This window comes from Rhamphochromis longiceps, linkage group LG3 (assembly GCF_057381845.1).
Source record: "Rhamphochromis longiceps isolate RC_006_pf linkage group LG3, R_longiceps_female_GT1.1, whole genome shotgun sequence".
NCBI classification, from domain to species: Eukaryota; Metazoa; Chordata; class Actinopteri; order Cichliformes; family Cichlidae; genus Rhamphochromis; species Rhamphochromis longiceps.
In genome coordinates this window covers 21,137,166-21,162,155 of record NC_140559.1, presented here as the reverse complement: position 1 = coordinate 21,162,155, position 24,990 = coordinate 21,137,166, and the positions used below count along the sequence as shown (strand labels likewise).

Below are 24,990 nucleotides of genomic sequence, written 5' to 3'. Positions count from 1 at the left end.
ATTCCTCAAAGACTTATTTTCATATTGATTCAGTTTGTCTGTGTGTGAAGGAGACACAAGGCTGGGTGGGGTCTGTGTGGACCTAATGTCTGTTGGTGTAATCCAGCTGTGACAGAGGCAAAGAAGTGTAATGTGTGTGTCAGTGTGATGTCATTACACAGCTACAAAGCTGGTTGGGGCAGGAGACTGAAGCTGTGAGCCTGAAACTTACTGTCAGAAACAAACATCTGCTTCAAAGACTGGAACACAAACTGTTCATACATGACGACTGACACATGAGAGGTTCTGATTAGTTCTGTGGAGATTGTTCAAGATCTGAACACTAAAACTTTCTTTCAACTATGTCGCTTATTTCCAAATGTCCTACGGTGCGCCCCGTCATTATGTCACTCTGACGCGGCTTCTGTTTTAGAAGTCGGGTGTGTCTGGCTGGTTGAAAGAAAACGTTCTTTTTTTTACATTTTAAACTAAAATTTAAACTAATATAGTTAGATTTTAACCCAGGTTCTGCCAGTGAAAATACCAACAGACTCAGACATTTAGAACAAACTAAATCAGAACAGCGATAACACGGAAATGTTTGCTGTGACTGCATTGGTGTTCTCGACTTTGCTGTTTGTTTTTGTTTTGTTTGTCTCTGCAGGTGAGGTTTTATAATTTACTGTTATACAATATTTTCTTGTGTGATAAACAGTTTGCAGTAGAGTCATTATCATATGAGTTCAGTTTGTTCGTATGTGAAGAGACTGGGTGGACTCACTCAGTCTGATAAAGTCTCTTTCTTGTATATTATGCATGTTAAATTCACTTTTAAAGACATTATTTCATTTATACTCTTTGAAATCACCTCTTTTTGGTGCTTCACACTTTTTTTTCTGGCTGCCTGCTGTTCTATCTATCTATGTGTCTGTACGACACAAAATGGTGGATCGAGCAGTTGAGATCTGCAACTTTTGGCTTTATTTAAACCTTAAATTAAAACTAAAGGAGTCAGGTTGTCAGATTTTATTATCCGCTGAAAACACCAAAAATGGTTTTTTATATATATATATATATATACATATGTATAAAGCGATCTAAGTGTCAGCTTAGCAGAACTCGAGAACACGGAAATGTCTACTCCAACTGCGTCACTCTGCTCGATGCTTAACAGCTAGAAACTTTCCATCTGAGATAGGAAAAGTGTCTTAGAAATGAGTCCCATAATAATCAGTATTGCAGATTTGTTTTCTTTGTGTTCAGGCTGTGATCAGCTGACCTGCTGCTGCTTCTGATGCTTTTCTGCTCTTTGCTGATTTTAACAGCTACAATCTGCAACATATAAGCAGGAGTTACAGGAGCCATCATGGCTGCTTTCTGATGTGCATGTACAGAATATTTAGTCAATGCAGTGTTTTCAGGGGAAAAACATTTAATGATTAAGGACCTATGAATACAGAAATTATTGTTTTCATTTGCTCTCTCCCTCTCTTTCTCTTTCTCTTTCTCTCTCTCTCACACACACACACACACACACACACACACACACACACACACACACACACACACACACACACACACACACACACACACACACACACTTTAATCCAAACTACCCACAAACACTTTGTGTGTTTGCTTGTATTTGTTGATCTGTTTGAAATGTTTAATTTAAAATTAGCAGGTACTTGAAAAAAAAATGCTCCAATCATTTATGAATTTCCCATCGTGTGGCACACTTGGTACAGTCCAATCAGCACTTCCTCTATTTTTTGTGTTTTGCTTTCTGGAGCTTTTTTTTTTTTTTGTTCAACGGACCAGTAAAAGAAATCATTTTTATATAGTTTTGATCAGTAAGTTTTGCAATATACTGTACTTTTATACTTTTATAAACATTGACAGATAATATTGTTTCTGATTGACTGCTGTAGAAGTCAACAGTTGTACTTTGACCTTTAACCTCTCTGCTCTGTGCTGTTTTCCTCTTTCAGGCCAGAAAATCATCACAGCTGAATCTGGACAGTACGTCACTCTGACATGTCGAGCTCCAAACAACAACAACATAGTGGTAAAGTGGAGCAGAGCTGACCTGGGAGATGAATATGTTCTTTTGTATCGGGATGATCTGTTTGTTCCAGACGACCAGCATCCATCATTTGAGAACCGGGTGGATCTGCAGGACAGACAGATGAAGGATGGAGACGTTTCTTTGATTGTGAAGAATGTGACGATTAATGACACTGGAACATACGAGTGTCGTGTCGTCCAGGAAGTGGGAGGACCTATGACTCTAATCAACAGCACCGACCTGGTTGTCGTTCCTCCAGGTGAGTGAGTAGAGCTGAGTGTGTGTGTGATCAGAGGTGAAGCTGCTTCCTGGTTGTTGATGTTTGCTTCTAAAGATGTTGTTGATGAGACTTTGTAGAAAGCAGCTGGTCTGAGTGATGTGATCAGAGTGCAGTAGATAATGTCTGACAGCAGTTTGAAGAGGAAATGGATTCTGTTCTGTTCTTCACTCATCACCTGCCTGACAGCTGACACCTCACACCTGTTTCTCAGCTGCAGGTCAGACAGGAGGAGACACAGAGGATGGAGGGAAGGAGGATGGATCTGTTGGACTGATCGCTGGTCTTTCAGTTTCTGCTGTGTTTGTTACTATTGCTGTTGGTTGTTTTTTGATCTACAATAAAAATAAACAACAGCAGAGTCAGGATTAATTCCAGCCTGCTGTTGGACTGTAACCTGTTTGAAATGTCAGCTTACCTGTGATTTCTTTGAAATGTCTCAGAGTTTTTCTCCTGCTGCTGTTCAGACTCTCAGACTGTCAGTGAACATTCAGGTACAGACAGATGATCTGATCATCCAGGGGTCCGTTCTTTGTACCTCGCTAAGTAAGGTAGCTGGATTTGATTGTTGACGATCTCGCGTGATCTTGGATCGTTCGGTTCTCCGAAGCTCATCCGGGACTTGCTGTCATAGCAACAGATCCGTAAGCGTAAACCTGCTCGGGAGCAGGCTTACTTTATGTAAACAGGATTAGATCGCGGCGTATATTGCGGGATAGACAGGATCCTTTAGCTCAGCGCGACAGTGTGCTCATAGAGAGATATCGATTTTCCCGTGAGGGTATTATTCACTTAACCAACTTGTTGACGAGGGGGTGCAGGACCACCACCTGTCTTTTTTTGCTCTGCCCTTTTCTTGGTTGCTGTTATAAACAAACAAACAGATTATTTCAGGGTCTCTTTCCAAGAGACGAAAAGCAATATAAGTGATAAATATTACCATTCTGCAGAATATTCTTATATTCCACTTTTACTTGTTCCCATGTTCTAGTGGGTCCTGTCGTGGCTCTAATGTGAAAGAGGATATAATGTAATATAATATAATATAGTGTGATATGATAAATCTACGGCGCAATATGGCAGCCTCGCTTCTGTCAGTCTGCCCCAGGGCAGCTGTGGCTACAACTGTAGCTGCCTCCACCAGTGTGTGAATGTGAGAGTGAATGAATAGTGGCATTGTCATGCGCTTTGGGTGCCTTGAAAAGCGCTATATCAATCCACTCCATTATTATTGTTATTATTAAATTACTTACGAGTTTAATTTGTCAGCAACTTTCTGCCAGCCCTCTCTCCTTGCTTTTGCAGCCTTTTCCCTTGCGTTTTAATTAAACTCTGAAACTCCTGAAATCCCTCACTCAGGAGTTCTTGCTCTGCTGCCGAAAAATACCGAGCGCGCTCCTTCGACATTTGCGCCGACCAATCAGAGGGTTGCCGATCAATGTTTCTACTCTCGATGCGTAGCCCCTTTTACGACACCCAGTGATCTCACATTACTTCATCCAGCTGTACTAATCGTCAACAGCAGGTGTGTTCGGGGAACCGGATTAGCGAGCTCAAAGTTAGCGCGATGATTTGATCTTGGATGTAGTAAGCGACGTACGAAGAACAGGCCCCAGGAGACAGACATTGGTTTGATGATAAATTTCTCTGATTATCATCAAACCTGTTCAGACTGTGTCAGTGCGTCTCTGTGCTGTCTGTCAGAGACTCTGTGAAATACAGTGTTTGTTCATCTTCACAGTCACCTCTTCTGTGGAAACATTTCGGAAAGCTCTACCTTCCCCCTCAGACACTTTATTTTTTTTTTGTTTGTTTTTTACCTGGCAGGGGCGGATCTAGAAGGGTGGCATGGGGTGGCAAGTGCCACCCCAGTTTTCCATATGACAGTGTTGTTTATTGAAATAAGATAGCATTAACACTTTGAGCGTAGTTACAGTCAACAGTGAATATAAATGCTAAAACTGAATATATTGCATAGTGTTTTTTCTAAGGACAGCGCGAAAACAGTAAAGAAAGAAAAAAAAGCCACCTCTTTCCTATTGGTGGAAAAATGCGCCATGTCGACCATTTTTTTTTAAAAAGTCAACACGTGGGATTTGGTTGTTTAGGAAGAGGGAAAGTTTTTGGAGCGACGGTAACGGCAGCGAGACAGAGCGAGGGAGGGAGAGAGTTTTTAGATGTGGGAGATTTGTGACGTTTAGTGTGGAGTGTATACTTAGTGTGTTGTGTAGTCGTTATTTTGTTTTGTGTGTCACTGAGGGCACTAATGAATGTCACTAAGGCACATTTGCAATGTAAACACTGAGTAGAAAGTTTTATGATACACCTCCTGTTGTCAGGCCTGCAGGTTTAATACTCAATACTTGAAATGTGCAATTTACTTGTATTTTTATTTTTATTCCTATTTATTCTATTTATCCCCTTCGTATATTTTATTTATATTGTCTCTGTATTTATATATATGTGTGTGTGTGTGTGTGTGTATATACATATATATATATATATATATATATATATATATATATATATAATATTCTGTAACTCTGTAACTTCTGTCGGTGCTGTGCTTTTTTGGAAATCGAATTTCCCAGAGGAACCCACCCGAGGGATTAATAAAGTTCTATCTAATCTAATCTAATCTAATCTTATCCCTGTGCTGTTCTGTCTTTTGGTGGACAAACTTTTTTTACTGGCACACATCACTTGTGGGGCATCTTATTGTGACACCTGATTGTTCTCTCATTTTAGTTTTAGTAATATTTTTAAGTGGTTGTAGAAAATGAAAAAAAAAATGGCAGGTGTATTGGCTGCATTTTTAGATAAATAGTTGTATATGTTTACAAAATGTACAATTTATATTTGCAATTCAAGTTATAAAAATTTACTCAACATGTCTGTGTGGTTTTTTACAGTAAAAAAATACTACTAGGATTTTAAGTTCTTTGTGTGATTTCAGATCAGTAACACTAATGCAGTATGTCAGTGAAAAAAAAAACAACTAAATTCAGTTGAGCTGAAAAGAATGAAACCAAACAGGCAAGGGAGGCAAGGGAAAAAATAAAATGAAACAATTTGAGGGTGAAATACAAACGTAAACTCAAAAGGAGTCAGAAATGGTCAGTTGTATTTCAGACCTCAGAGGGTTAATCCAACAAATCATGAAAATTTTGGTTTAAATTTTTGTTCATGACAGTGCAGATTTCTGACATTTTGTGTAATTTAAGCTGTAACAATGTGACTGTTTTCTAACAAAAAACAGTGAAACTTAAGTTAGACTTGTGTTTGTAAATGATACACCCCATGTTGTGTAGCTTTCTGGATTTTATACTTATTGGGCTACATATTTATTATACAGGCTATAGAGTACATAGAATCAAAACTCACATGTTTTATGTAACTAAAGTGTGTAATTATGTGGACAATAATTACGTTATAGACTATATTTATATGAAAAACATGTATAATTACTGCATTTGAATCATTATAACCACATGTAACCACCTGCATATGTGTTTGAAAAAAAGGCTTTTATTTTGCCACCCCATTTGATTTCTTTGCCACCCTCATGCCACCCTAAGAAAATTTCTCTAGATCCGCCCCTGGAGGGAACTACTTCCTCATACACCTTTCATAATCATGTGTGAAATACGGCTGTATAAATGTGTCGCAGCCCATTGGCGTGCACACTCACAACAATGGTTGAGCATAAATGGAGTGGACATATTTTTCCTCTAAAGAGGAGGAGAGGACTGCATTATTAAGTGATAAGAACAAGTAATCTGATGTCCTGTAATCATTATGATGCTATAATTTGAGACAAAATAAAAGATACAATGAATAAAATACATTTTTGTACAGAGTATCGAATCAGTATCGTTGATACCACCCTGAACTCTTTGAGGCCTTTTTTCTTTTTTTCTCCTCTGTTGCTATTTATTATAGTAGACTTATATGTTCAGTACTTATGTTTTACTATTTCTGCATTTTGTTAACCTGAATTACACATAGGCCTGTGTGTTTAACACAGGTTTGGAAGGAGAAGCTAAACCTGTTAATGTTAAACCTGCATTCTTTCTAATGACCAGCAGGGGGTGACTCTGTTCTTTTACACGTGATTGCAGTGAAAGAACAGAGCCACTGCAGTTCATCAATCACATGCATCGTGTAATCTTTCCATTTTTCCTTGTGGGCAAAGATCTGATCTGAACCCACTTATTTAGGTTTAGTCACTGAAAACTAGATTTTAAGATCAGGCAGGAACATTGTTTCTTTGGCACTGATGTCTCAGCATACGAATGATACTATGATGAGCAGTCAGACAGCAGCCTTCATGTAACGTGTAACACATTACTGCACTCCCTGGTTTGATTTGTATCTTAGCTTTCAATTTAAAGCTTTCAGGAACAAGTTTTTGGCTTAAGATTTTTTAAAAAGAACAAAAACAAAAATGATAAAAAAAATTGGAAAAAAAGGCTGTTTGTTAATAGTTAAATTTGTTTTGGATAATTGGATAAATTGTGTCCTTCCATGAAGAATAGTCAGTCCTCCACCATGCCTGTATTTCAACCAATAGAAAGCTGGTGCTCAGAGGAAGAGGGCGGGCTTTACTTGGTGTCAGTGAAATGAAAAAAAGCTCAAATGAGTGAGAAGGACGATGAAGGAAACATCTGTGCTGTGTCTGCTCTGTAAGTAGAATCTCTGTGTTTGTTTGAATTCTTGTACTTTGACTGTCTGCTCTCCTGATAACTGATGATGGAGGAGAAGACATGAAAAACAAATCAGGCTGAATTCAAGTTCAAACACCACGAGGACCAACTGCAGGTCTGAACTGACTCTTTATCTTTGCTCAGGAGTTGAGGAAACACAGCAGGCAGTGAAAAGATCAAATCATTCACTCATTATATCAACACAGCTGCACAGTGGACACATGAGTTTGTGGGATTTACTTTTTCAGTCGCTTGTTGTCCAAACTTTATTGAAATATGTTGCTGGCATCAAACTGAAAATTAGCAGATTAATCAGAGAGATGAGTTTGTGTGTTTGTCAGCTGTTTGTGTGGAGTTGTTCTTTATGTTCACCTCAAATCAACCTGAGTGTCATTTCTCTTTAGTTCTGATCTCACTGCTGAGCTGCACAACAAACCAAGGTCAGTAACCTTCTTCTGTCACAGTTTAAACCTGAGAAATGCTCACTGATATGACCTGATTGAGTTCATGTTTGAGAATGTAAAGTCTAACAGATCATCAGTTTCACATATGAATGAAATTATTTATTTAACATATTTATTTAACAAAACACCTTTTACGTCATTCTGTTGTTTTTGACAAAAGTCTAACAGATCATCAGTTTTTCATTTTAACCCTCACAGCTCGTCTGACTGTGAGTCCCAGCAGCTCTCAGATCTTTAAAGGAGACTTTGTGTCTCTGAGCTGTGAGGAGGACGACAGCTCTGCTGGATGGACTCTGAGGAGAAACACAAGCACACACACCAGGACTCAGTGTGGAGATGGGTTTGGAGAATCAGCTGGTTCTTCCTGTACCTTCAACCACATCGTCTTAGTAGACAGTGGAGTTTACTGGTGTGAGTCCAGAGAGGGTCCCATCAGTAACATGGTTAACCTGACAGTCACTGGTAAGCTGAGTGGGTGGAGTTAGTGTTGATGAAGCTGTGTGTAAATGGATGAAATGCTGTAGTTTGTCTCTGTGTTGAGGTGGATCAGTGATCCTGCAGAGTCCTGTCCTCCCTGTGATGGAGGGAGATGACGTCACTCTGCTCTGTAAAACAAAGACCACTCCCTCCAACCTCCCAGCTGCTTTCTATAAAGATGGCTCCCTCATCAGGAAGCAGCCTACAGGTCACATGACCATCCAGCATGTTTCCAGGTCTGATGAAGGCCTCTACAAGTGTGACATCAGCGGTCATGGAGAGTCTCCATCCAGCTGGATCACTGTCACAGGTGACACACTCACCTGTCTGTGTTTCTGCAGCTTTCAACATTCACAATGTGACGACAACTTAATGACTGTGTTTGCTTTATTTTAGGGGAACACACCACCACACCTCCACCTACATCCACACCTCCACCTACATCCACCTCTCCTCCTGTTCTCTCTGCGTTATCATGTGTTGGATTAGTCTGTGTTGTGGTTCTACTGGTGTTACTGGTTCTGTTGGTGAGACGATGTGTTCACAGGAAACCTGAAGGTGAGACTCAGACTTCCTCATTTTTCACGTCTGAGTTTGTTTAGTAGAATAAAGTTCACATTTATTATGACCACAGTAACAATTTAAGTTTAATCTCTGTTTAAATATTTAATTTCGATTTTTTTTTCATTTTTGAAAATTTCAGAATATCATAAAGATGTTTTAGAAGATGAAATCATCACTCATGTCATGTACGACACCATCAAGATATCAAATCAGCAGCAGCAGCCAATCAGACAACAGAGAGGTAATATTATGTCGAGGAGGATGTTTTCAAAATTTCTGCTTAGTTGTCGGATTTTCTTCTAAGAGTGTTTCTGTGTAGCTTTACAGTTTGGGGATATTTACAGAAAATATGAGTGAAGAATTTAATGGACCTGCAAATGTGTGACCTTTTTGTGCATTATGAGTATAGTTTGGTATGAAATGGGTACGAGAACATTTTCTCAATCATGTTTTTAACAGTGGTTAACTGAAGCTAACAGCTCTGCAGTCGTCCAGCATCCTGTTTCTGATAGAAAGAAAACACTTCAGCTGCAGGTGTTTCAACACAGAGCTGTTCATTGTTTATCTGAAAAAAATCTGTTCTGTCTCTGTTTCAATACCAGAGGTGGCAAAAGTACAGATATTTTTTATCTAAGTAGAAAATATCTGTACACTGAACCTCACACGGTGGTTCAGGGTGGGGAAAATCCCATCAGTAGGCTGTGATCTGCTGCCCTGAGGTTTCCTGTTCTCTGTAAATTGAATTCAACAAGTTGTGAGCAGATGTTTCAAACGCTATCTTGACTGATTTCCGTCCAATACACTTACAGTACACTGTGTACACACTGTCCTTATACTAGACTGGATAAAGTTAGTGTGAAGGTGAAATTTAGTAAATGAATGTCAGTGTCATCAGCTTAGTTTCAAATTGATCTCTGCTACATTTGATGTAAGCTAACTCTGACCATGAAATCACAACCACTGTGCAGCAGTCACACACTAAATCCATCACAATGTGACAAACCTAAACTGCAGATTGTTTTCAAGGAAGTTTTTGAATAAAACATAACACATATTTTTAACTCTAAGCTCTCTTCTTCCTCTCCTTTCCTCTATTCTTATCTTTCTCCATCTCTGAGTGAAGTTAGCTCTCTTTCTTTTCAGTCCCTGTGAGCTGCTAATGGTCCCAAAGCCGGACCTTTAGCTAGCAACACACTGTGAGACAAACTGCACACAAACAGTTTGTTCGTTTGCTGATGTTTATTAAGTTGATAGACATGTTGCATTTGAAATTACCTGCTTCTGAAACAACGTTACTCCCTTTATGCTCATTCCCCTTTTCGAGGGCTAGCTAGATACTAAAGCAACCAGACTCTATGAACATTAGCATTCATTTTAGTGCTGTGCAGAAAAAAAAGAAAAACATTCATCTTCCTGAAGATTCTAATTAACATGAGCCTTCTCTGTACCTGATTGTAACTAAGGCTGAATAGCAGCCTTAATGCTGTGATGTTTGCTTTGTGCTCCATGGTGAAATACATCAGTCAGCATTTACAGCGCTATGGCAGCTTTGTAGTCGTCCTGTGTCAAAGAAACCTTCATGTGTACAACTGTTTCACAGCAGATGAGTTCAGATAAGAAAACAGCCATAGTTGTTATCGCTTAATCTCTTTACTGTGCCACTTTACAAAAAAGAAGAATGTTTTGCAATAGCTTTAGTGCAATAACATAAAAGCAATGCAGTTGTTGTGCGTGCAGCAATTTAGATGTGTTTCATTCTACAGAGACGGATTCAGTGGCAGTCTACCCAGGAGGGAGAACTGAAGACGTCAGTTATGGCCAGACAGCCATCAGAACGAAGAGTCCCAGGTACAGCTGCTCTTTATCTTTAACTTAGGACAGAAACAAGCTAGCTGCTCATCCTGTTGCCATGCTAAGCTAACCACATCCTGGCTCAACCTCAAACCGCATCCCAGTTCACACTTAATCAGTCTGAACTGGGAATGTTTGTGATGCAGAGAGGTGGAGACTGGAGGTCTTGATTAAACTACAAAGCTTGTAATCATGTTTCCTGTTGTTTGAACTGTGTATGTTTGTGTTCAGACTTTAAACCAGAGCCAGACGTCGTCTACTGTTCACTGAAGTAGTCCACCAGTCCAACCACTAACGTCCAGCTGCTGGTCTCTAACTGGTTCATCCCAGCACCTCAGACTAGAGGACATCCACATGTTACAGAGATTTTTATAAGTATTTTCATCTTGGTTGAAAAAGCTAAAAATCACCAAACAAAGCTTTTTTGTGTTTCCTGGATTTCTGCAACATCAACAAATTTTCGCTCTCACTTGCATTTCTCACGTGGGTCTCTGGGTTTCTAAAATATGTCCTGTGGAAATTTTGATTTGTTGCTGTTTTGCTGTGGCTAACCGACACCCACCTGTCTGCAGAATACAGCGAAAACCAAAGAGCTGCAAACAAAAAAACAGGATCATCATGCTTTGGTTAGAACAGCTTCAATACAGTAAAGGTGTCTGTTTGATGTCGAAGACTTTTTTCTCACCTTGAAACCAACCAGCAGCAGCTGACACAGAAATTTTTTTTACAGAGCTGAATGGTTTTGGTTTCTGATAAACTTGAAGCTCATGAATTTGTGACTCTGACGACTTCTTGACTTTTGTCACATGTATTTTAAACTAATTTTAATATTGAACAAAGATAACCCAAACCTGGAGTGTTTGTTAACCTTCTGACAAATGTAAAAAAGAAAAATAAAGACAGAAATGAGATACCAGTGTGTGTTTTCGTTTGTTCCATTTTTATTATTTTATTTTCGAAATTTATGAACAATTTTTTTTTTTAATCCTGAAGGAAAATGTCCCATCATCTGTTTGTACCAAGCTGAAACATGCTTGGATTGTGCAGCAGAACACTGATCTGAAACACACCAGGAGGTCCATCTCTGCCCAGCCTCAGGCTTCAACAGGACTTAGGAGGCCAGGGACGACCTGAGCCGCCCCAGTGTTTTGGCGCTGGATCACCGCATCTGATTGCTGGTTAGGGACTCTGTCTCCCGTCTTTCAGCCCTGTTAACTCACCACTGGACACCTGCCCTCCAGAGGGGCTCTTCATTCCTGTCCTTTTCAGTGGACAGGTTCTCATACACTTTTGAAGTGTGAGATGGAAAATTTGACTTATTTGGCTGTGGCTACCTAATACACATTTTCTGAATGCAGAAAACAAAGAATAAACAAAGTGCACTGAGATGCTTGAGAAGAGGAAATGTGTGTTTGAGAATGAATAGTTTTTATTTCTGAATAACAGGACATGTAATTTTGCTTTCGTGGTGGAAGTGTTTGCATGATATTTATTGTTTCCTCATCTCACCTCTGTTCTTTCTTCAAAATTATCCAGCGCAATGTTTGATTCTGTCCTCATGATGGTACTGTTGCTTCATTATTAAAATTGTAGGACTGCAGAGGTATAACAGTGTTTTAGAAGTGAACTGCACAGCCCCAAGTATTCATCCAAGTCATTGAATCCAAGTGTTCCAATCACTTCCATAGTGACAGGAGTGTAAAACTTCCTCTCTACTAAATATTCCACAGTCAGCTGTTAGTGGTGTTATTACAAAGTGGAAGATTCTGGAAATGACAGCAACTTAGCCATGATGAAGTTTGCCATATAAAATCATGGAATGGGGTCAGCACAAACTTTCTGCAGAGTCAGTTGCTACACAGCAACAAGCTAGCAGCTGCATGCAAGCCTCACCAAACTCAGTGAATGGATCATATGCAGTGGTGTAAAGGATGCCACCAGTGGACTTATTGTTACTGTTATGGTGCTCTATAATAATAACACCACAAAAACAGACAGGAGAATGAGCTTTAGGAGTCCATGCACATTTAAAGAGTGTGCATGGACTCTGGGGTCAGCTCCCTCGCTGACCCCAGTAGGCACCCCCACACTCTGGAACCCACCAGGGCAAGGGGGCCCAGGCCCAGGCCCAGGCCCATCCGAACCAGGGCCCGTAGCAGCAGCACCGCCCAGCCCCACAGAGTCCGGGGCAGCCCACCCGACTCCACCCCAGAGAAAACTGCACCCACCCCATCATCCAATCATCTCCCAAACTACACAAGACAATAGACACCCAGGTTGAGTTCATTCTCCACCTCTCCTATATCTCTCCCCCCACCTGCAGAGTGAGCTCCTGTAGTGAGGAGACCACCTGCAAAGATATAACAACCTACCCACCAGTTAGAGAGCCCCTTAGTTCGGCCGATGCACCAGAGGTCCCCTGCACTGGGGCTGAGCCCCCCTGCACCCACCCGCCCACTGCTCCGGCGACACAACAGCCAGGACCCAAGCCCCCAAGGCCCAGCCAGCACCCCAGGCCGGGGGCGGAGCACCCCCAGACCCTCAAGCCTCCACGCCCGTCCCGGACCCACCCAGGGGCAGCCAGGCTACCAGGCCAGTAACCAACGTCCGCCAGCACAGACCCCCCCTCATCTCCGTTGTACGCAGCCACAAGGAAAACACCATCTAAGAGCCACCAGAGCCCCTAACCAGGTCATGGCCACATTCCCCTGGCTAGGCCCTCCAGGGAAAACGTCCCTAGGGCCTTCCCTACCCCCATGTCAACCACAATAGCGAAGGCAGGACCAAACCATGACCCCCCACCCCCACTAGGTGATGAAGCCAATCAAAGGAGCCCAAAGGGATTGATCAAATGTGATGGCAGATGTTGTATCAAGACTAATGTGATCTGTTAGATGGTTTTTATATTGGTTAGAATTAAGATTATTTTTATTTTTCCAGTTAATGAGGACCATTTTTTTGGCAATGCATAGGGCCGTAAAAGCAACGTGGGCTGTGTTTATTTCTGCAGTGACCTCATCCAAGTTGCCCAGCAAGCATACTAAAGGGGAGGCTGGACTGTTACATTTCAGACACTTTGATAAGTCTTCACATATCTCACGCCAAAACTTCTGAACTGGTGGACAGAACCAAAGAGCGTGGATGTAATTGTCCGGTGTATTTGCTGTGCAGTGTGAGCAGTTGTTGGAAGGCGTATAGCCCATCTTGGACATCCTATGACCAGTATAGTGCACTCTGTGTAATATTTTGTATTGTATTAGTTGCAAACTGGGATTTCTGATCCATTGAAAGGTTTTTAAGCATATCTGAGACCAAAGGTTTGGGTCTAAGCTGATCGATAAATCTGCTTCCCATTTTGCAATAGGAAGGGATATTGATTCATCTATTTTAGAAAGTGTTCTGTGTATTTTAGACAATAATTTGGGGGGTTTTAGATTAAATAAATTGTACCACACTTGGTGGTGTTTGTAATTCAGCTTCACTGGGATTAATTTTCTTTTTTACTATGGATTTAATTTGTTGATATTCCAAAAATCGGTTGAAAAAAAACAAGGTTGGGTTTCTATGTCTGAGCAGCTGCTGTAGGTGTAAAGAGAAGCTGGCCCAGTGTGTTTCTTCATATAATGCAGTTTCAAAGCATGAACTGAAGATATTCTGCACTCATGTTGAGTTGACTTCATTGCTCCACTGTTGGCTCAGGAAACAATTATAATATCAGTTTACAGTTGTGGTTTAGCTGAAAACTCTCTCTTTCTCTTTCTGTTTTTCTTTTTTTTATTCCAACATTTGTTTTTTACATAATAACAGAACAATTTCAGCCAAATGCCCTTTATCAAAGTTGGCTGCCCCCCAGTTCACATACTCCCAGCTTCTTCGGAGCTCACAAACCCCTCCTTCACAATAAGGTGAAAAGTCAAAGGTGTTATCAGATCAGACTCACCTACTGCCATCTTTTGTCCTAGTGGAAAGGGTTTTATTTGTAGATGTGAATGTTTTACCGTATTATGCAGGCACAAGCAAAAGAAACCACAGCCTGTTTTAATTCCCATGTTTTACATGCCAAAAAAACCAAAAGTCATCAGGCCTCAGCAAGTCAAAAAATGAGGTAAATGCAACCTGAGATGAACTACAACAAGCGACATGTAACAGCGACTCTGTGAAGCACATCATGATAAATGGATTCATATGAAGAAGCTGTCAGGCTTCATCAAATGCAATATAAAAAAAACCCATCTCAGTCCTTTGCATTCACACCCTCACTTCTGTGGTATGTAGCTTGTCTGTACGCGTTTATGCGGGCGTTTCCACTGGTTCATTCTTTCCCTGTAATCAGATGCACACAGAGACTCTCTGGTGCTCCATAACAAACAAAAGATTTGCTCTCTGTGGCTCCAACACAGCTTGTTTTTTGGAGGCTGCAGTTATATATGGAGATAAGACACATGCAAAAATTATTCAGGAACTGAAACCGTTAAAAACTCAGGTGTGATCAAGTCTGCTCTGTTATTAACTGTTATTAACGTTGCACAGTTGTGACATGACTCCTTTGGATGGTTGGATTTCAGTCAGTGAAGAGTCTAATGCTGTCAGGTTTTTTTGAACTTGGGTTATGTTATTGAAAGACATCAGAAATGTCTGCTGTAACTGCGTCGCTCTGCTCGACTTTGCTGTTTGTCATCCTCGTTGTGGTCGACTCTGCAGGTGAGATTTAGCTGTGTTTCTTTTTGCTTTTTAAATTGATCTGTCTTTTTGCCATATTAATAATTATTGTCTCTGTGTGTGAAGACATGATGCTGGCGGCAGTCTGTTAGGACTTGTCACTGTGTGTGTCCAAGTGTGTCTGAGATGTGTTGAAGTTTCAGGAGTAGCTTTCTTTTTAATGACTTATTCTGACTGCCATGAGCATCGAGACCTGAGTATTTAGTTCAATTATTTCATGTTTCTATGTGACGGGGACGTGTTGTGGATTTATATATTATTTTGTATTTGTGGCATTTCTGAAATATTTTGGATGTACGCTTTCTGGACCTGTGCAACACGCTGCAAAGTAATATTGCAATTATAATAATAACAAATAATATCAGCTGTCATTCATAAGGAGGTATATGTTTATTGGAGGTAAGTTGAATGACTTTTTGTGGGGTTTTGAGACTTTTACATGATTAATTCCTCAAGAGTTTGCCCCATAAAAACACAAATAAATTTCAAAACACAATTTTAAGCCAAAATAAATGTCAGATGTAGCAAATGTGATACAAATTAAAACCCATAAATGTCAATTAATATTTAATTCACAAAAAATAAATAAATTGTCACCGTTCAATAAAAAAGCCATTAAAAAAAGAAAAAGAACACTACAACCTATTTTTTCACTAATGTTAAGAAATGCTTTTATTAGTGGGTGTAGTATTTTCTAAAATGTAAGAAATGTTGTTAATATTTGCATAGTTAGACACACACGTATATTTCACCTCTGATCACGAACTCGTTCCCAATGATGTAAAATAAACGTGTGTGTGTTCAGCAGAGCTCAGTGGTCTCACTCTAGCTCCTCACACTAACCAGCTGCTGTTGTTTCCTCTCTTTCAGTTGTGATAAACATCCCAGCTGTATCTGGACAAAGTGCCATTCTGTCGTGTCGAACTCAAAACAAATCCGTCATAGTGGTGGAGTGGAGCAGACCTGACCTCAAGAATGAGCATGTCCTGTTTTACCGGGATGAGCAGTTTGACACAGACAACCAGCATCCATCTTTTAAGCAGCGGGTGGCTCTGCGGGACAGACAGATGAAGGATGGAGACGTGTCTCTGATCCTGAAGGATGTGACGATTAACGACATCGGAACGTACGAGTGTCGTGTTTTCATGAGAGGGACAAACCGCAGGAAGAGAGCCATTTTGGAGACTGAGCCCATCTGCATCATCAACCTGAGTGTCTCTGATCTTTCAGGTGAGTCACTAGAGTTCAGTGTGTCTGTGATCACCCACCTGACAGCTGACACTCACACCTGTTTCTCACCTGCAGGATCACCAGGAGGAGAAGAGAGGTTTAGACATATTGGACTGATCGTTGCCCTTTTACTCTTCACTTCATCACTGCTTCTTCTTGGAGTTGTTCCTTTCATCCACAGAAGACAAAAACAACGACAGACTCACAGCTCACAGAAGCCTCCTGGTGTGAGTGATTCTCCTACTGCTGATATTAGTGTAGAAACAGAGAGGATCTACACTACATAGAAGCTGATGATGCTGAACTCCTCCAGACATCAAGCATGTTGAGAATTTGATTTGATTTTTCTGGATTAGTTAGCACCACACGTAGAAAACAAAGACACTATCAGTCACATTAACTTCCCCATCCATCCATCCCCCACCAGGGCTAACCATGTGCTCTGCTAGCATTTAACTATAACTGAGGCCCAAATAACCAAAAAACTGTAAGATCTCAGTGATCTTGGCATTACTAAGAATTTAAGAACATGCCTAGCACCAACAACAAACTGAGAAAGAGGATTAGCACAAAAAACAAATAAACCAAACACAAGTTTTTCCCATGATACAGTACTGACACCACCTCTCAGTCTCAAAGCTCTTCTACCAACTGTCACATGACTAACTCAGCAGTGTTATTACAGCCTTATGAAAACACAGAATGAAATCAGTTTCATGTAACTGCAGAGTTTGGTAGTTCCAGCTGACGCCTCGCACCTTTCTCTCACACACAGGCTGGGTCTGTTTCCTCGGCTGCTTGTTGCTGGTGTTTATTTATTTATCTATTTAATTATCATTGGCATAGAAAGAACATGTGAGCCCTGTTCCAGGAATAAGGGTTGGGTTACATCTCTAAGTTTGTTTAAGCAGTGATGAGAGAAACTCAGATTTTCCCTTAAAGTTTATTTTAACTCTGAGTCAGTTGCTGGGTTAACAGACTCAACAGACCAGTTTCCCTTTGGCTGAATGACACTCGGTGTCATTTTCTCCTTCATAAAGTTGCTGTCAAAGTGCTTAAAGGAGCAAAATAATGAGAAGAAGCTGGTTTAATTTCCAGTTACAGGTTAGTGTCCGTGTTTATAACTGTGGACAGTGATGCGGCTGTCAGAAGGTCAGTTCCATTGTACTGAAAGCATTTAATGTTGTTTATACACGGATCAATGACAAAGTATTTCTCGTCTTCTCTGTCGCACCGACCAAAAAAGTGTCTCACACAGCTGGATCCTGGAGATGATGTAAATACTTGTGTGAGGATGAGGCTGAAATGACAGATTACAGAATAAGATTCACTCATTCAATGATATCAAACAATATTTCAAAGGTTCGGAGTCTAAACAGATTGTTCAATGAAAGTCACCTTAACATGTCTCAGTGGGTCGACTCAGAACTAGAGCGCCTGAGGATGTTGTTACTCTGTAAAAGTTCAACAAACCATGTCCGAGTTCACTCGCAGAGCTTCACGGATCTAAAACTGAAAGGATCACAGATTTAAACCGGATCAGGCCGGGATCCAACTTGGCTGATCTCAGAGTCGATCTGCTCTGTCTTCTCACTGTTGTCATTGAACATCGAGGGGCAGACAGATGATCTGGGTACAGGCTGACGCTAATGATACTGAGCATCCAACAAGGAGGCATCAAACACTTCCTGAATTTCATACAACTTTACATTAGTCTAACTATGCTGACAGGATTTAAATTGCAGACGTTTCTTCTGCTCTTGAAAAGAAAAGGAAACTCAAATGTGACTTACAAATAGTTTCCTTGTAACAGCCAGTAGAGTTTGAGTGTTTTGGCTCCCAAAGACAAACTGTTACAGAATAATCAAAGACACTAGCAGCAGACAACATCAACACTGTATGTGACTGTCTGAACGTGGGGGAGGTTACTGTGGCTGATAGCAATAATGAATCTGCCTGATAGTGTTTAGCATCCGTTAATGAAATACTACTGAGTGAGATATACAAAGTTTTACTGCAGCGATTTGAAACCAAAGAGAGCAAATATTAGAGTGAGTGGTGAAGCGTAAATAGTTATTTTCCTTCCATGAAGGAGGCACTTTGGTCTTTTTTTAATTGACTTAAGTATTGGTGATAATTACGAGTTTGTTTGTGTCACTGTTAATAAAGTCTTACTGTGCTAATAGTGTGTTTTTTTAAAAAAAAATTTTAATTCTTAAATCATCTGTTTTCACAAGAGATTTCATTGGACGATGACCAGCGTCATGCATCTGCTCTATGTATGTTTCTGCCTTGCAATTTGTGATTGGCAGGATTAACCTTAATGCAGTGATGTTACTGTGATTCTATTGGCCCAAATGAGTAAAAGTTTAATCATGAAAATAAATTAAATAATTTCTGCTGTTTAATACTTAAGACATTTCAACTCCCACAGATTCTGCTAAATTGCAGGAGGCCGGGCAGTCTTGACTAAAACCTCTGTAACTTTGCTTTGTTCCACTTCAGCAGCATTAGTCTTTGCACAGATAATGTCCACATGTTGACTGATGATTTTCTGAAGATTATTGTCCACCGCAGCATGTTTTCAAATGGGTATAATGCTATAAAATACAAAAACAAAAAATTTAGACAAGGAAAAAAATGTATTTTTCCCTTGTTCCACGCTCAGTTACTTTAACACAGAAATGTCTGCTGTAATATTTATACCTCTCATGAAGTCTCACAAGTGTTAGCTTTATTTTGATACCAAGACTGTTTATGCACAGTTTTTAATTGCAGAGTAATACTCCATTTATTTTGTGCATGTCATTTTCGAGCAGGAGCCAAAGACTGTTGGGGCTGGAATCAGATTGAAGCCAAAAAACCTTTCCTAGAAAAGGAGACATGATTCACTCTGACAGGTGTGAATGTGTGAACATGTTCAAACTCAATTACATTTTTCATAGCTACCATGTACTCGGTTTGTGTTTTCCTCAAAACATTCCCACAAATGTTTGTAATATGCAAAGTGAAGTAAAATAAAGTCTTAAATTATACAAAATTGAGTAATGCAGTGTGCATATGAATTTAATGTTATAACAGTGGGTTATTTCACACTGTTAACCAGAGTGACAGCCTGTGGGAAGAAAGTGTCTCTGTGGTGGATGGTTTTAGTAAACAGTGCTCCGTGTCACCATCCTGAAGGCAGCAGTTTGAACAGTTGTAAGCAGAGATGTTTCCTAACCCTGGACGTGTACAGGTCCAGGATAGAGGGAAGATTGAACATCAGAGCCGATGTATTTATTGAATATGTTCACTGTACTCTGGAAATAAATGAGCTCTTCTTTAGTGTTTACAGGCTGATCAAGAAGCACACCCCGTTTAACACTTTCCACAGTCTCATTCATCTCCAGCCTAAACACAGGATTAAGGTAATCTTTATCTACAGTAAATATACATGTAAACATTTCATTAGAACTGCACATGCTGATTTGTTCTTTAACAAACTATGAAAGCTCATTGGGGATCTGCTTGTATCCATGTTAGTGTTTAAAGTCCAACATCTCCCTCTAGTGGTCATATATAAACATGTGTGAGGATGGCGTTAATGTAAAATGTGAATCATAGTGTTCCAGTCAGTCACCAGCAGGGTTTTAATAGTTTTGCAATTTTCATTAGTTTTTATTTTTATTTAGTTTCGACTTCAGATTTTCAATTTTATATCAGTTTTAATTAGTTTTTACCAATTTTTCGCTAGTTTAGTTTTTATTTTTTTGAAAATCCTTAGTTTCAGTTTAGTTTTGATTAGTGTCAGTTATAGTTTTAGTTGTGTTTGCAATAATTAAGTGTAACAAAATCCCAGTTTCATCATATCAGTCCTGCTCTTCTGCTCATCCTTGGGTATGTTGCTATTCCAGCTACCATACCCTGCACCCTGTCTGTCGCAGGGCTAACATGCAGAGACAGACAACTCACATTTCCACCTATGGGTTCTTTAAATAAATAAATAAATAAAGGCAGATGAACAACCACTGATACCAGGCAACTACAAAATGTATATCTTGGCCCCAATGAGACTATTAACTCTTGCAGCACCGGGTGTTCGTAATTTTGGTTCAAGTGAATTGATAAACTTTTTGAAGACAATTGACTCACACAGTTGTGTAGATATCCCCGTCCTGTTTTCTCGGGATGCATCACGCTGCCTTGCCTGGGGTTAGCGTCTGTTTCTGGGGATGAGGGTTGAGTGTGCTCCCTTCTCAAGGTAAGCTAGGTTAGCCTTCTTGTGTGAACTTTTCAAGTGCACTTTAAGGTTTGTGGGATTTTTTTCCCTTTAGAAATGTCCCTCATAATTCGTCTCTTTCCACTACAAGACACTTGCTTTATCCAAAACACAGTCATATTCAAAGTAATCCCAAATTGAACTCTGGCGCTTTCTCTGACTTTTCCTGACATGATTCTGCGCGTGGACGGAGCAGCAACACAGACGACTCGACTAACGTACTGCCACCTGCTGGCATAATGAGACAGCAAGAAAAAATCTGGAAACTAAACTTCATTTTCACCCTTGACTATTGTATGACACGCACACATAGATGAAAACTAAACACATTTTTGCTATAAATTCAGTTAATTTTAGTTAGTTTTGTGAACACTCATTACAGTTTTAGTTAGTTTTCCTTTTTTTGTTTTTATTTTTATTTCCGTTAACGAAAATGTTTTTTCACTTCTAGTTTTCGTTAACGATAATAACCTTGGTCATCAGTGTGTTGGTTAAACCCAGATTCTGTTAAAAAAATAAATAAATCCTTACATTTTATTTCGTATGCATTCATGTTTTACTACTTGTTTTGTAGCAGCTTTAAGAAATTTTTGTAAGGTTTATGTTATATAAAGAACACTACAGGGGGTTTGAATAGTTTAACAGTGGCATTTTTAAATGAAGAGGAAAATAAGTGAGTCCCCCACCTCTGTGTTTGAACCAATAGAAAAGCTGGTGCTCAGAGGAAGAGGGCGGGCTTTACTTGGTGTCAGTGACAGAAATGAAAAAAAGCTCAAATGAGTGAGAAGGACGATGAAGGAAACATCTGTGCTGTGTCTGCTCTGTAAGTAGAATCTCTGTGTTTGTTTGAATTCTTGTACTTTGACTGTCTGCTCTCCTGATAACTGATGATGGAGGAGAAGACATGAAAAACAAATCAGGCTGAATTCAAGTGCAAAGCACCACGAGGACCAACTGCAGGTCTGACTGACTCTTTATCTTTGCTCAGGAGTCGAGGAAACACAGCAGGCAGTGAAAAGATCAAATCATTCACTCATTATATCAACACAGCTGCACAGTGGACACAAATATATCACTTTAATAATAAATATTTGGTGAATACCAACAGTGTAGTCAGTTCACATAAAGAGCTGCGTTTTAAGATAAAGGTGGTGCAGTGGAGTTGTTCTTTATGTTCACCTGAAATCAACCTGAGTGTCATTTCTCTTTAGTTCTGATCTCACTGCTGAGCTGCACAACAAACCAAGGTCAGTAACCTTCTTCTGTCACAGTTTAAACCTGAGAAATGCTCACTGATATGACCTGATTGGGTTCATGTTTGCAGAAACTCTCTTTTTGCTTTTTGAAAGAAAAAAAAACTCTTAACAGATCATCAGTTTTTCATTGTAACCCTCACAGCTCGTCTGACTGTGAGTCCCAGCAGCTCTCAAATCTTTAAAGGAGACTTTGTGGCTCTGAGCTGTGAGGAGGACGACAGCTCTGCTGGATGGACTCTGAGGAGAAACACAAATATAGGAAAGACAACTCAGTGTGGAGATGGGTGGGGAAAACTTGTTAATTCTTCTTGTAACATTAGCTACATCATCCCGTCAGACAGTGGAGTTTACTGGTGTGAGTCCAGAGAGGGTCCCATCAGTAACATGGTTAACCTGACAGTCACTGGTAAGCTGAGTGTGTGGAGTTAGTGTTGATGAAGCTGTGTGTAAATGGATGAAATGCTGTAGTTTGTCTCTGTGTTGAGGTGGATCAGTGATCCTGCAGAGTCCTGTCCTCCCTGTGATGGAGGGAGATGACGTCACTCTGCTCTGTAAAACAAAGACCACTCCCTCCAACCTCCCAGCTGCTTTCTATAAAGATGGCTCCCTCATCAGGAAGCAGCCTACAGGTCACATGACCATCCAGCATGTTTCCAGGTCTGATGAAGGCCTCTACAAGTGTGACATCAGCGGTCATGGAGAGTCTCCATCCAGCTGGATCACTGTCACAGGTGACACACTCACCTGTCTGTGTTTCTGCAGCTTTCAACATTCACAATGTGACGACAACTTAATGACTGTGTTTGCTTTATTTTAGGGGAACACACCACCACACCTCCACCTACATCCACACCTCCTCCTGGTTCCACCTCCATCACTCTTCCTCCATCACTCTCTCCTCCTGTTCTCTCTGTGTTGTCATGTGTTGGATCAGTCTGTGTTGTGGTTCTACTGGTGTTACTGGTTCTGCTGGTGAGACGATGTGTTCACAGGAAACGTGAAGGTGAGACTCAGACTTCTAATTTTAGTGTTTTTGTTAGTTTTTTTTTTCTTTTAAACAGCTTAGATTAAATGTTCTTTCAGAGTTTTAGTCTTTCTTTTTTTTTTCATTTTAAATTCACTGCAGCTGAACACGAGGCAAACATGGGAAGTGACGTCAACACTGAAATCACATACGTCCAAATATCACATCGCCAGCAGCAAAACAAAGGTAAATTGTTGCTTTGGTTATTTTTCAGGAGCTGCTGGGAGCGTGAAAATCCTGCTAGAGGAGTTGTTCCGTTCCAGTCAGGCGTTTAATCCAGTTACTTCTCACAGCTAACGTTGCAGAGTCATAAGGACCTGGTTCATGTCCCTGGATGAACGTTACTGTATATCTCAGTGTTGTTTGGTTCAAATACAGTTTAGCATCATTTTCTTTCAACCACCTTTGGCCTGGTGTTGCAGATTTAGCCAGTGGTCCACCTCGTATGGACCCCACAGACCATCTTTCTGTGACACAATTAGGCAATAAATCAGGTTGGGCTCAGATGTGTGTGTGCTCTGTTCAGTTTGTCTCTTTATGATTTTCAAAATTGTTCTTTCCAATCCTGCTAACAACTGTGACCTCTTTAAAATTCTGTTTTTAAAACCACAGCAGCTGCTTCCTGTTATTCCCATTAACTGCTGTCTGACACTGATGAAAACTCTCACTGCAGTATGTCACGCACATGGTACTGTTCATGTTGTGAGGACCTTTCCGTGTTGCAGGTTTGGTTTGTTGTAAAATGTGCCTGTCTGAATCAAAGGATGATCAAAAGACCATCCACCTACTTTTTCTTAGAAACATCTTCCAACTCTGACGTCAAATCCTGTTTTGCAATAGTGAAGGAAAAAAAAGAAACTCTGAAAACCTGCTGTTATTTAAAAGATTTTCATTAATCTCATGCAGCTGCATAAACTGTAATGAGTAGTGCGGTAATGTAAAAGTACTGTTGTTGTTATAACTGCAGTAATTTCTCTGTGTTTTATTGTGGAGAAAGTGATCCACCTGCAGTCAATTCAGCAGTGAGAACAGGAAGTGTCAGTTATGGACAATCAGACAGCAGACGACCGGATGTACAGCTGATCTCAATCTCCAGCTTTTGACAGAGCCAAGCTAACCACATCCTGACTAAAGCCAGTACATCAAATCGTCTTCTTGCTTGGAAAGGAAAATGTTTTCTTTCATGCAAAAGAGGAACTATTTCTATTTCACTGTCCTAAACTACACTCGTATTAAGAACATTTGCCAGAAATATTGTTTTTTGAACTGTGTGTGTTTGTGTTCAGACTTTAAATCAGAGCCAGACGTGATCTACTCTTCATTGAAGTAGTCCACCAGTCCAACCACTGACATCCAGCTGCTGGTCTCTGACTGCCCCCCCCCCCCCCCCCCGCACCTCAGACCAGAGGACATTCAGACGTCACAGAGATTTTTATGTCTTTTTTCTAGTTAATAAGACTCATGCTTCTGAGTTAAAAAATTGTCTTTTAGTGCAAAATCAACAATATAAACTTTTTATATGTATATATGTGTGTGTGTATTTTTGCCATATTTCTGTAGCATCAATAAAATGTCGGTGTCAGTTGTGTTTCTCACGTGGGTCTCTGGGTTTCTAAAATATGTCCTGTGGAAAATCTGATTTGTTGCTGTTTTGTTGTGGCTGACACCCACCTGTCTTTAGTGCACAGCGAACATCAGTCAGCAGCTGCAGACTAAAAATAGCAGGATCATGCAGTAGTTATAACAGCTTCAGTACAGTAAAGGTGTCTGTTTGATGACAGAGATTTTTTTCTCACCTTGAAACCAACCAGCAGCAGCTACATCCAAAAAACCCACCGCAGTTTTATTATTACAGAGCTGAAGGGTTTTGGCATCTGATAAACCTCAAACTCATGAATTTGTGACTGCTGTGGAAAAGCATTTGACCACTTCCTGTCTTTGTACTGACATTTTCAAAATAGGCTCGATACCTTTGATTCAGCTGTATCATTTATAGCGTTTATACTTGTGAGGCAAGTGCACAGGAACAAGTGCAAGTGCAGTCTCCCAGTGCTTCCTGCAGGATGTAGCATCTAACTAGCTTTACTGAAAAGGTGCTTTACCAGGAAGGGAAA

The 24,990-nt window shown here is 40.2% G+C and overlaps 3 protein-coding genes across 3 annotated transcripts; all 3 read left to right on the top strand.

The window, feature by feature from the left end:
• The first annotated feature begins 576 nt into the window (after positions 1–576).
• Positions 577–2,696, top strand: LOC146673384 (coxsackievirus and adenovirus receptor-like). The gene is made up of 3 exons (XM_085402024.1): positions 577–643; positions 1,971–2,306; positions 2,545–2,696. Exons 1-3 carry the CDS (start codon positions 577–579, stop codon positions 2,694–2,696), a joined length of 555 nt encoding a protein of 184 aa, XP_085258150.1.
• Positions 2,697–7,394: 4,698 nt separating this feature from the next.
• LOC146673382 (putative high affinity immunoglobulin gamma Fc receptor IB) lies at positions 7,395–23,867 on the top strand. The gene is made up of 5 exons (XM_085401886.1): positions 7,395–7,470; positions 21,995–22,258; positions 22,338–22,583; positions 22,670–22,855; positions 22,979–23,867. Exons 1-5 carry the CDS (start codon positions 7,395–7,397, stop codon positions 23,149–23,151), a joined length of 945 nt encoding a protein of 314 aa, XP_085258012.1. The 3' UTR covers positions 23,152–23,867.
• On the top strand, positions 14,777–19,464 carry LOC146673383 (ICOS ligand-like). The gene is made up of 3 exons (XM_085401952.1): positions 14,777–15,087; positions 15,976–16,335; positions 16,411–19,464. The coding sequence occupies exons 1-3, from the start codon at positions 15,018–15,020 to the stop codon at positions 16,620–16,622; spliced, it is 642 nt and encodes a 213-aa protein (XP_085258078.1). The 5' UTR covers positions 14,777–15,017; the 3' UTR covers positions 16,623–19,464.
• Positions 23,868–24,990: the final 1,123 nt, after the last annotated feature.

Bases quoted from the DNA above. Each gene is read 5' to 3' on its own strand.
- LOC146673382 (XM_085401886.1), top strand. From the start codon at position 7,395: ATGTTCACCTCAAATCAACCTGAGTGTCATTTCTCTTTAGTTCTGATC. The intron at 7,471-21,994 runs GTCAGTAACCTT...TAACCCTCACAG, and splicing joins GAGCTGCACAACAAACCAAG to CTCGTCTGACTGTGAGTCCC. The intron at 22,259-22,337 runs GTAAGCTGAGTG...CTCTGTGTTGAG, and splicing joins GGTTAACCTGACAGTCACTG to GTGGATCAGTGATCCTGCAG.
- LOC146673384 (XM_085402024.1), top strand. From the start codon at position 577: ATGTTTGCTGTGACTGCATTGGTGTTCTCGACTTTGCTGTTTGTTTTT. The intron at 644-1,970 runs GTGAGGTTTTAT...TTCCTCTTTCAG, and splicing joins TGTTTTGTTTGTCTCTGCAG to GCCAGAAAATCATCACAGCT. The intron at 2,307-2,544 runs GTGAGTGAGTAG...TCTCAGCTGCAG, and splicing joins CCTGGTTGTCGTTCCTCCAG to GTCAGACAGGAGGAGACACA.
- LOC146673383 (XM_085401952.1), top strand. From the start codon at position 15,018: ATGTCTGCTGTAACTGCGTCGCTCTGCTCGACTTTGCTGTTTGTCATC. The intron at 15,088-15,975 runs GTGAGATTTAGC...CCTCTCTTTCAG, and splicing joins CGTTGTGGTCGACTCTGCAG to TTGTGATAAACATCCCAGCT. The intron at 16,336-16,410 runs GTGAGTCACTAG...TCTCACCTGCAG, and splicing joins GAGTGTCTCTGATCTTTCAG to GATCACCAGGAGGAGAAGAG.